Source organism: Halyomorpha halys, unplaced genomic scaffold, assembly GCF_000696795.3.
Source record: "Halyomorpha halys isolate HHAL.00 unplaced genomic scaffold, Hhal_1.1 Scaffold252.1, whole genome shotgun sequence".
Lineage (NCBI taxonomy): Eukaryota > Metazoa > Arthropoda > Insecta > Hemiptera > Pentatomidae > Halyomorpha > Halyomorpha halys.
The window spans coordinates 959,861-972,798 of record NW_027108761.1 but is presented as its reverse complement, the minus strand read 5'-3'; the positions used below and the strand labels follow the sequence as shown (position 1 = coordinate 972,798).

At 27.7% G+C, this 12,938-nt stretch overlaps 1 protein-coding gene across 5 annotated transcripts in view; it reads left to right on the top strand.

Annotated features, from left to right (window-relative positions):
* Window positions 1-12,938, top strand: part of trh (trachealess) — a 453,500-nt gene that overhangs the window by 357,483 nt on the left and 83,079 nt on the right. For 2 of the 5 annotated variants that reach the window (XM_014419878.2, XM_014419877.2), the window contains exon 1: window positions 5,775-5,946. The exons of 2 other annotated variants lie outside the window; for them this stretch is intronic. In XM_014419878.2, coding sequence (XP_014275364.1) covers window positions 5,786-5,946 — 161 coding nt within the window. In that variant the 5' untranslated portion in view covers window positions 5,775-5,785. Of the gene's footprint in view, window positions 1-5,759; window positions 5,947-12,938 lie in introns of those variants that run through there. One more of the 5 variants, XM_014419880.2, reaches the window with a different exon arrangement.

The following is a 12,938-nucleotide window of genomic DNA, read 5'->3' as shown; positions in this document are numbered from 1 at the left end:
AAAAAGGATAAAATAGGAACATTTTTTTAATTAAACTTTTATTAAGGAATTCGGCTTATATTTTATAATATCTGCTTTCCTGTAGTACAAACATGAAAGTAATTCGCGTAAACTAAGTAAAAACATCATACTTGCATAGTAATCAACTTAGGTTACTATAAGACGTACTTCGTTCCCACCACAGTTATCAAAGTTAAGAATATCCCACAATACAATTCATAGCTTCATTTATGACTGGTGCCATTTTTCGAATCGCTTTATATTTTTCACACTATAAATTGTATTCATTATTATATAAGCCAAATTAGAGCACCATCGATATTCATATCAACACTCATAACTAATATTTTACAAGCAACATACGTACCTAATCGGCATTATCTCGTTAAATTTACTAATATAATGGATTTTTCTAAATAAATAAAAATTTTATACATCGAAAGAATTAAATTGATTAAGGGAAATCCAAGCCAAAATGTACCTAAATTTATCAGCATAATGTTTTCAAGAAACTTTAAGCATATGAATTAATATGTTGAATTGTTGTTTTAAGAATTAATTAAGGTTGGCATAACACCAACGTTTTGAGTAGATATTTTATCAATGAATAATTTTTATCAATACAAAAAATGTAATTCCTTATTTGATCAAAGCTACCATCATCTATTTAGTGATCAACTTTCAGCCACGACTAATTAAATACGCAGTTAGTCGTAATTAAAAGTAATATAGAGCAAACTGATATTATTGAAATGCTGGGGTTCGGTTATGAAAAAAAGAAGACGGTTCATTGGTTTTCAATAGCCGACTTATGAAGTCAGCTACCGGGTGCCCCACAAAGTTAGTCCCCATCTTTAAGTATTCTAGTCACATTTGTTCGTTATGAATATTTATCAATAGTTGAGTATAAGTACGAGATAGATTTTAACTGAGTTCGCAGCAATGGAAGAACAATAAGTAGAAATCACAGGATAAATACAGAATCATTCTAGATGAAATAAAATAGAAAATAAATCAGTACGCTTATCGCTATAGAAAAATCAAGGGCTGCCAAAAAAAGTATACTTCAAGCTTTATATAATAAAACTAATGACTATCTCGTATTTGAGGCGTATATTTGTGAAAAATATAATGCCTTGAGATCTAGTGTACGATGAGTCATCACACTACCAGTCCTAAACTCAGTAATGAAACTTATAGAGTGAGTCTATAAACTAAAAAATCATTATGTATTTTGATGTGCCTTCTTAAACGTTTAGATCTTTAATTGCCAATTAAAAGAATTCGTTTGAATTAAAAAGAAGTTGTGCAGATACGAGGTTTTCTTCTCGACCTTCGATATATTCTAAGGAAATTTCCACTTCCGGTTCGATCTCTAGAATGCCATAAAAGACTGGATTTACATGAAACTTCTCTTCAAATTCACAATTTTCAAATAAAAAAAAACAAAGAAAAAACCAGATCTTTATAATTTTATTATTTTAAAATATTTTTATAGTATAGCCTATAATAGTTTAATAGAGAATCATGAGTATATTATACTTTAAAGGTGCGTGTTCACCGAAATATTTACAGTAACTTTGTTAATAACAAAGTAATAATAATTATTAACATTTTTATTTCTAGCAAATAACATTTTGATTTATGCAGTTTACAATGGTCTATTAGCGAAAAGTTATAAAACGTTTCAACAAATCTGTGTAAACGAAATCAAATGTTTGCGACATTTTTGTAAGAAATAGTAATGTTTACAATATTTTGCCCCTAACCGGCGTAAACGAATGTTATCAAAATATTAAGAAGATTTTGTGTTATTAGTAATTTTATTTTTAGATTCGTATGGAAGTTGAATTACTCTTGTACACGTAGTCACTTGAGCTCAATTTACATTTAGAATTTAAGTAATCTTAAAACAAGAAAATAAGAGGGGGCAGAATTCCAAAAACGGTTTTCTAAGAATCGTTTTCGACACTACTGCGTAAAGCTTTCTCTTTGGTTTCCAATAGTTCATTAGCATCAGCGACAGAATTCTTAAATACATCAGATAACTTTTAACGAATCTAACACTTCATGTACAATTGAAAAGTAATATCCAACACTGTAAACGTTTCGTTTAAAATGTTCCATAAATTTGAACCTGCTTCAACTGAAATATTTTCTAATATTCCGTACGCATGCTTAAACGGATTTTCCTCGGCAAACGCATTTTTAGATTTGACTAAAATTTAGAGAAGAGTTGGGGAATACTGTTAAATGGGTTTTCTGTCAGACTGTGGCCGTAAGACAACGCTGGGGTTCGCCCAGCCCCATAGATTGTGTAAAAAATTGTTTTGGTGTACACAACCGTTGATCTAGTAACGGTACTTCCTTACAAAGTACTGCACCCTTAATCCTTCATGGGTTGTAGCGATACACATTTTACTTTAATTACGTCCTGTAGACTTTATTCTCAAACAACAAATCGTTTAGCTTGAAAGATAGATATTTATCTATCCCTTAAAAATTTCCAGAAAAAGGATAATTTCTAAAAAATTTAATTTTCCAAAGGAATATAAAATAAAATTTATATTAAAAAATTAAAAATAGCAAAGATTACTAGCAAAGCCCACTAAGCTTACGTAGATGTTACACTTGACATACTTTTTTATTAAGCGTTAAATGATTCAATTTTCACAATTTTATGAGTAATTTGTTTATTTATTTTTTTAAACATATGAGTAGTTTGCTATTAAAAGCCAATATATCTATTTATGAAAGATAGTTAAAAACTATAATGGGAGTATCTCGTGTAGATAAGTTAAATTTGTTTGGGAAATGTTGTTTAGCAACACCTATGTGACAGAGGAAGATTTAAATATTTAATTGAATTTTAATTAGCTAATAAAATAAATTTACTTTTCAGAAGTGGATATATTTATTTTTGATACATAGATATATGATAAATCACTTGTTTACTTGTGTGTTCTTTATGATTATCTAAATACAGCTGTCTAAGCCAAATATGACGTAATTACTACCAATCGGGAGATATGATCTATTGCTCAGCATTCGAGGCGTAGTTTAAACACCTGTTTAGCTAAACGATCGAAAAAAAAAAATATGAACAGAAGTTGCCTAAAGAAGCTCTTATTAATACGGCGACCGACGGACGGTGTACGGTACGGACGTGGGAGACGGCTCGGGCACGTAGGGGCTGCACCTCATCTAAATGACTGGCAGCTTCCTAACAGGCCACCTCATTCACAACATTTAGTCTTACCGGCTTCCTAACTAATCCTACTATTTATATATTATTAGAATATACAATACATTATATAAAATAATTTCAATTTAATTTTTTTTTAAATTATTTATTTTATTTTATTTTTTATTTTCAAGGCTCTACTATCTAATTGGGCCAAAAAAGTTTAAAAAGTTTGAATTAATTTTTGATATTTAATATTTTGTTTTCAAATATTATATTTTTTTCTTTATTCAGTTTTTTTTTTTTAATTTTATTTAAAGAGAGACGATAGTAATAGGGATCAGACAGCATATTCAACCATTTTACATAGATATAAATTAGCTGATAAAATAATAAATAGAAAAGAAAAGAATTAAAAATTAAATAATTGAACCGAAAATAAAATAACATCTTAAACACATCCATTCCTATATACAATATTTACATTCTGACAGAACTACGAACGGAGCCTGTCGACTCACTTGTGAAGAAAAAAGCTGGACCCCAGAACATCCTAGCATTTCTTTCTCAAAAGGGTCACTGGTGTAATTTATCAATTACATTTTACATGTTTAAAAAGGATTTTTGTTTTAAATTATTTTAATAATGAAACAATACAACTTATTACACTTGTGAGAATTGTGTGAATAGTAGTAATATATGTAAGGTTACCAGTCCAATTTTTTTTTTAACTCATAGTTAAAACATGGCTGAATATAAATTATTTTTGTACATTAATTTTATTACTGTATTATTTGCTAGCTTTAACAACATAATTTTATCTGTTATTTGAATACAGTGGTAATTAAATATTGTTATGCACCGGCAAACATGCACTTTCCAGCTGTCTTAAAAAATAAATGTGGAATATACTTTATTTGATTACTCAGTTATTGGTTGATGAAAATCGAAGTTTTTTACAAAGTTAAATCAGTACCAGTATTAATATACTAACACTAAAAATCAGATTTATTTTCAACAACTAAAAACTTATTCATTTTTTTTAGCTAATAAAGTTCAAAATCGTTTATTTTTAACATTAATGCTCACTCACGTCAATCTTGATGTTTTCTTTAATATGGTCAATTAAACAAATAATTATGAGCAATTTTGAGCGGGTCACATTTTTTTTCCATTTCTGAAAATAACACGTAGTCGATATAAAATAGCTCATTAAAGTGAGATGGCTACAATTTGGTTGGTTTATAGCTGAAATGTCTGAGCAGAAATGAGTCCAAAATAATTGCGCGTTCGTGGGAAACCATAACCTTTCATTTAATTTGGGAATGCTATTGGCCCTCAAATGACGAGTCCAACGCCAAAGAAAAAAATTTAACCACCCTCTAAAACAAATGGCTCTTAAGTATTTGCAACAATAAAAAACAACTGACAATTAATCTGGGCAATTAAGTATAAATCGTTCTGTAACCTATTAAAAATATATCTATCCTATCTCATAACATCTATTATTATATTTTATTTATATGAAACCAACACTATGTTAAATCAATTAAATAAGGCGTAATGGAGAACATTTATAGAGCGCAGTTGGCTTTTTACTATTCCCTCAAGTTCATCTACTGCTAAAAGAAAATAAGTGTTTGTTATCTAGAAGTGGTGGTATTCAAATTAAAATTGTATTTCATAGAACTTTTAAAATTTTCTGATAATTTTAATTTTTTAAATTTAATTATTAGAATATTTTTTTAAAAATATTTATTTATGTTTATTTTTCTAGCTATATAAGGAGCCACTGTTCTGAATTGACAGATCTCAGGAAACTAATTATGCAGCACAAAAGCAAACAATTTTTTTAATTAAAAAAAAATTAATATTAATGTATATATTTTTGCCCATGGGAAATTAGTGCCCACTTCATTCCCAGTAATTTACTAGAAAATTAACCAAAAAGGACCTTGATTTTTTTTTAACAACCATTAGAATCACTTAAAAATAAATAAAGCTGTGAAAAGCAACTCTTTAGTGAATAAAACTATGACCTATTGTATTTCATGAAAATTTTTTTTTTTTAAATAAATAAATTAGAACAAAATCAAAATCAGTTTAATTTTTTTTATTTATTAAAACTATTTATCTCGCAGTTTCTTAAATAAGCTAAGGTAGTTTATACTTACATTAATAATTTTTAAATACATCAGACAGCTGACAGATACTAAACCTAATTTTAAATGATTTAGTTGATTAGAAAGGAATGTTATGCATTTATTTTTTTTTCGAAACGTAGGTATATATATATTTTTTTTTATACTAAAAAACCATAAAATGTGTTGTAAACAGTGTGAGGTGTAGTGACCCCATTGCGGATGGGCTGTATGTAGCCGGTATCGACCGTTGCGGACCTTGAACCCTGGACGAGCCGGATCCTGGGAGTACCTGCCCGGAGGTGGCGAGGAGGTGGGGATGGAGGGAGGCCATTTTGGCTCGGAGGGGGCGTGGTCGGGACCACGTGACCGGGTGGGCGGGACTCCGACTATAGCCGAACCGAACCGACGACGCGGCAGGGGTGGGTTTTTTCACTCCTAGTGCGACCGCTATGACGTGATGTTACCCTATCAGACGGTTCCGATGGACTATACGGGCGCTCTGGGGCGGCCCGCGACCACCGCTGCAGCCGCCGCCGCTGCCGCATTCACACACTCCTGGTTTGTACCAGCGGAACTCTGTGTACCCTTCAAACACAATTCAGGCCTACTAGAGCCAGGGCATGTCTTACTTTTTACTATATATATAATTTTTACTATATTAACCATATGTCTATAATTGTTGATTGTGGCAGTTCATTCATGTTTTGTAGATTTATCATATATTTTTTCACTAATTCACCTCAATTCATAACTCATTTCAAGACATTCATAAATAAAATTACTTTGAAAAAATAAATATTATCACATTATTGTTTACATAAAAGGCGCAAGTTTAGAAAATAAAATTAAGTTATTTAAAAAAAAATGTGAATAGAACATATAATTCTTATCACTCATCAATATTTGTGTACCCCCCTCAGATATAGAAATAAACAGCTCATTAATCAAACTTTCATAGTAATTCCAATATAGTCAAAAACATACTACTAGTTAGTTTACGATTGCCACAACTTCTGGGCTCTAGTTCTTACATTTTGCATGATTTTTATAATTTTATTTTTTGTCTATACTTCTAGCATCTTGATATAAATTGTTATCTGTTGCATGCATTTGTAATTATAAATTTTCGTTTTTCAAAATGGCAAATAATTATTGATTACTTAATAACGTTGGATTAGTGATGCGAAATATAAACTCAAGATGAAGAAAAGACATAATACAAATAGTAGTTTTAATTTTTTCCATAAACTTAAATTTTACAAGAATTTAAAATTATTTTTATTGCAACGGTGTTAAAAGAAATTCTAATTTTTTTTTAAAAATAGTCCTATAATTTGTTGCAGAATTTAAAGTTGTCATCTTATACCTAAATTGCGTAAAATTATACTTATGAATTAAATACCGTGGCTTAATTACTTCTAGCAAAACCTGAAAACAATCACCTTAGAATTCCCAATGGCTGGGAAAGCATTCACCCTTTCTCATCCACCATTCAAGTCATTAAATATTAAAGTTACGTGCATTTTCATATTTCTTCAACTCAAAACTATCGATATACGAGTGAGTGGCAAAATGCATTTTGTCCGTTTCTGGCAAAATTTATTTTCTCACGGAAATTATTAATTATTTTTTACTAGGAATCCAGGTGAAATTGTTTTGGACTATAGTGCTCATTGTCATTCATTTATAGAGCTTCGAAGTTTGTTGATTACTGCAAAATATATTTTGCCAACATTTTTATCCGGATCAAACAATTCAAATCCATTTGCGGACAGATTTAGAAATGGACAAAATCCATTTTGAACTATAGTAATGTGTTGATATTTTCTATTGACATATTAGTTCCAAATAACGTATTTAATGACTAAGAAAAACTGCAATCCTTTTCCTACAATAAAAACTATTATGAAATTACATAATGAACATATATTAAACTAACAAAAAATAATACTTCTTTAAAATTTAGTTCTAAATACCTATTTGTTTTGAATTCATTATAAATTACAAACCGTCCTTGAATTTATTTTTCAAATTTGACAGGGAGGTCATCACAGCGTTCCGTTTAAACAAATATTTTAAAAAAGATTCAGTAACTTCCTATTTAAAAAATAAAAATTCTCTCATACAACATTTTGGTAAAAAGTCGCATATATTCGTTACTTATTTCTGAATTGCAAAATAAATTAATGTGTTGCTTATGTTCATCTAAGCTAAACAAAAAATTAACCTCATCATTAATATTTATAAGTAAATATGTAAACTCCAGAATGAAATGCATGTAAACTTTTTTACGAAATTCATTTAGCTCCAAATTAGTAAATTATGTTTGGGTAGAGATCTAACTATTAAATGATTTGGATCGTAATGCTTCTGATTACTGAGTTATTGGGTTTGTAATTCGGATCAAAACATATTTAGTCCAAGTATTTCTTAGGTTCAAAATATATTTTGCCAAACTTTGGTGATATATTCCTTAATATGTTTGCGTCTATTGTGAAAGATATATAATATATAATTTGCTAAAAATATGTCGAAAATGAAGACGAAGTAATAAGTGCATTGGAATATCTCAAGTTAAATGCAAAACTTCGGAAAAGTTCTATGTTGACCTAAACTATACCTTTTAATCACCGCTATAACATTCAGTCTAAACAAAACGATGTGAGTGTTAATCAAAGTCACAGAAAGGGAATATTTCAAAATTATGTGAGGCAATATATAAAGTCTCACTTATCACTAGATTATTACCTATCGTTTTTATTACAATTCTCTCCTTCTCGTTTTCATAATGGAAGCATTACAATTAGTGTTTTTTAATTGATACTATATTAGTTTTGTAAACTATTTTAAGTAAACTAAATTTATATAAAAATATGCTTTGTTAGTGTAATTTGTCTCCAAGAAAAATCCTTTCTTGCTTTATTTGGCTTCTTTGTTATTTTTTACAAAAGGGTAATGATCAGAAATTAAGAAAAAGGTAAATTAACCAGAAAACAAAGCCACTGGATTTAAAAACATAAGACAAATAATCTTTGACTTGCCAAATTCCCACCTTGAATGGGTTTTATCGGCTTCATAACAAATTTACTTCAAACATTTATGTTAACTCCTTAGACTAACTCTAAATTGATATTAATGATGACAACATGTTGTTAAAAGTGTCTTGATGTACCTTTTAGAATAAAAAAACAGATCACAATTGAATTGCGTTTGTGTACAGTAGATTTTTCACGATTTACTGAAACTTTTAAAAAGTGGACAAAATGAATTTTTATTTGTACTTCCTCATAAAGGGATAATTCAGTTAATTTATTATTGAAGTCGTGAAAAAATGAACAAAATAAATATTAAATTATTAAATATATATTGTGTGTTAACTGTCCATTTATCTTGTAATGCTTAATTTTATTTACATTTTAAGATAATTAAAACTACAAAATTTATTATAAAAATTTATGAATTAATTTGTAAAAAATCGATGATTTCTTTCCATGACTTTTAAAACTAATTCACCAGCAATTGCACTCGATAATATATCTTATCAGGTGAATGATAACCTAATGGAATCAATTTTAAAAGTTGCATTTAAATAGTCCAAACATTCTGACTTTAGGAACTAAGATTCTTTAATAGTTTAATATTTTAGGAAATATCTTTCAAAATAAATATTTCATGACATTAACTCATTTTTATTGTCTGATTTAAGATAAAATAAAACAAAGTATTTGTTTTATTCAAATAATTTTCAATGGTGATCATCAAATGAGACAAAGTATTTGTTTAATTCAAATACTTTGTTTCATTTGGCCTTAAATCAGGCAATAAAAATTAGTTAATGCCATGAGATAGTCATATTTATTTTGAAATACATTTCCTTAAGCCTTTTCACTTTTCAAGATTTTTTTCAAGCAAAGATGTTTATGATTTCATTATGGCATCAGCTAGAGTTTGTCCAATGAGGATCTTTCTCAGATTTGTCAGTCTATGTTGGCCAATAGTGGTCTTAAAATAATTCTTTATTAGTTCTATCTTAATGAAACTCTTTTCTCCAAGAATATTTTGAAGGCCAAAAGATTAGGATACCACCAACCATTTCTTTTTTAGTAAATTGAGCATAATATGGATGATACAGTGACATTTTTACTAAAAACAATATTAAATATTATGAAATATTACAAATATTTAAGTTATAATCTCCTAAATTCTATCGTATGGAACAAGTGCTCCACCTTTTTTCTCCACCTCTAGTTTCAACAGTGTTTACGGAATAAATAGAAAACAATTTCAGTAATTATTTATTATTTTATTATGTAATTTATTTCTTCAACAGAAATAAATTCTATATCTCAATATTTCAGACCCAGAAAAACGAAAAATAACGGTGAACAAAGCATCGAATGCTAAATGAACGTAATTGGTTTCGTTAAAATTATAAATTCTTACTATTTCCCATTATTTAAATGTTTCATGTAAATTAAAAGACAATTTCATGCGTATCGTAATAAGATAAGTTAAAAATATGAAGATTTTAATACTTTCAAGTAAATTTCAAGATTAACGTAAAACCAAAAGCTAGTCGGAATACACATCAAATTATACTATAAAAATTTATTTATTTCGTTCAAGAATTTGAAATATCAGGAAAAATTCTTTGAGTAAGTAAGTATCAAGATTATTATACTATAAATATAATTTGACCCAGCGTTTAACAATTAAAACTGTAGGAGTTTATGATATTTTTAATAATGTATACAACAAATTAGTTTTGATCGAATTTTAATTTTCCGAATACAAATTATATTTCTATTTCGCCAGAAGTAACTTAATAATAAAGAATGAATATTGTGATTCTATAATAGTAATTGAAATATTTAATGATATTTTAACAATGATGTCAAAATTTACAAAATGTTATTTAAGATAAAACTATACTTTTAATACTACATACAAGTTTTCTAGTTCAATATAGAATTTCGATTTCCCGAACACAAATTATATTTCTAATTGGCAAGATAGACCTAAGTAATATTGAATTAATATTTAAATTATATAATAGTAATTGGAATATTTGATGCTATTTCTACTATGCCAAAACTTCACATACAATTCCAAAAAGTTCACATACAAAATTAAGTTATTAAAATTCATTTTAACTATACAAAGTTTCAATTTTCCTAATTTGATCAGGTTTAAAATTTCTCTTTTTAGTTTCAGTTTTCTTAAAATGATTATTTTACAAACATGAACTTTAAAGTTTTACATAAAAATACAAACCTAAAAATCTTAAAATACATCTATTTAATTATTTTTCTAAAATAAACTATGAATGTTGGGAAATCTGAAATGAACTTGATTAAGTATTGGTAACTAAATACAACCAAAATAATAAACAGAAGAACTCCTAGTAATACAAGGCATTGTCCTTAACGACCTTCTTGCCATTTTATTTTTTGCCCTGTTCCGCACTATTGGAGAAGGTGCTTGCCCTGAAAGTGAGAGGTGAACGGGGTGATTTTCAAGTCTAATTATCGATGACAAGAAGCAACATTAAATTATTTAATTAGGGCAACAAACCAATTAATTGCCTAGCTACATTAATAAAAAACAACATGAATTTTGAAAACAACCTGAAGAAACCTTTTTTTCAGCTGCCTTTGCACTGTTATTACTTTAGTTCCCGTTCAGATTTTTTATGAATATTAAATTCGACAGTCGATTATTTATTTAACTCTCATGGAAAGGCCTAATGTTCCTTTGTTTTATAATCCAATAGTAAATTAAGTTGGCACTGCACTTATTACCATAATTTTTTCAAATTAGAAATCATGAATTAGAGCAACATAATTAATTTTACTCTGCAACATAATATCACAGTCATTAAGTCTTTATTATAAATAAATTCAAATTAATTTGGATAATGAAATAGATTATTAAAAAAAATGAGTACTAAAACATTTTGATTAACAGATGCTTTAACCGATTTTAAAATAACAAGAAAAAAATATGAGAAGTATTCCACCAAAAAGAAAATAAATCCACAACTCATAAGTAAATGTTATTTTTTTTTCTACAATTAAAATCCTACATCTAAAAATAATGATTATTTTATTTTTTTTTTTTTTTACAAATAGGATGTTTCAAATCTTCATTTTCATTAAAAAATTAACATATCTGCATCAGAAGCTCCTATAATAATTTTACAAAATAAATTAATCATTGATAGAATATTGTTCGTATATATTTTACAGAATTGATCATGGAGTAAGAATATGAAGACACATTTTTTTAGTTTGCCTTATGAAAAATTCTATGGCAGCCTTACTTAATATTTTATATATTTCAGATTCTATGATATTATAGGTAAATATGTTAGAATGATGGTTTTAGACAAACTAACACAATAATTAACTTTGCAGGATAACAAATGCATATTTCATACAAAATTCTAATTGTCTTCAAAATTTTTGCTTGTCACATTCCTTGCCCCAAACCAGTAGTTTTTGATTTAATTTATTCTCAATTTTAATTAAGTCCGATAAATTGAAATTTATTTGTAAAAGAAATGACAGTAAATATTTAATTTAAAACTGTTTTGGACTATAACGAATGCCCATAGGTGTGTTATCCAAATCTCCAAATTTACTAATTTATGAAAGGCTCCTTTACAGTTATTTCTCTTGAAAAATAATTCTAAAATCAATTTTTTCAATCAATCAAAATTTACAAAGCAAGAAATAGAAAAATATCGATATACAAGTTTAAATTATATTACGCTTTCCTTAAAAACAATGCCAATAATTTCTGATAAAATGCCATTACAACCTTGACGTTTTCAATTACACATAAAGTTAATCAATACCAGTTAAAACATTTTAATTGATTCAAAAAATGTATAATAGTCACTCTTTTTTTTTTTTTTACGTTTTTAAAATCATTTGGAGTATGCAACGTAGTAAGCAGAATAATATTTATTTATCCATTTAAACGTTTATTATCACCAGTTGATTATATTCATTACGTTTTTTATAGAAAACTTAGTTTTTACTATTAAAATTTTTACAAAAGACGATTACACACTCTTCCAGTATGTAAAGTATTTTATTTTTATTAGACTTCAGGTAGAGTCAAGTATTTCAAAAGGTAAAAGAGAAATACATTAATTAATTATAAATGTTCGTTGCAGTTCTACATCTGGTAATTCGGTCACAAAATAAATTATTCTAGCGACCCTGTAGGCATATATCAAGTAAAGAAAACATTGCAGTAATATTTAAGTCATTCAAATTTTATTTGAAAAATTTACGATTACTGAACTTAATTTTCAAACGAATTTGGACCAGTGGCGTAACTAAGGATGACTACAAGCGGTTTTCCAATGCACCTCACTCCTATAGTCCTGTAAATTGGTATTTTTAAGCTTGCAGCAAATAAGATAATTCTGAATTGTTGATAAGTTATTCCAAAAGAGTAAATGGTGACTTTTACAAAAAAATTCCTTGTGGGTCAAAATTGACAAAATTGAAAAAAAAAAAAAAGTGTTACAGATACCAAAACAGAGTATTCTAAACTATGAATGAATGAAAAAATAACTTTATTCTGGGACATATGTC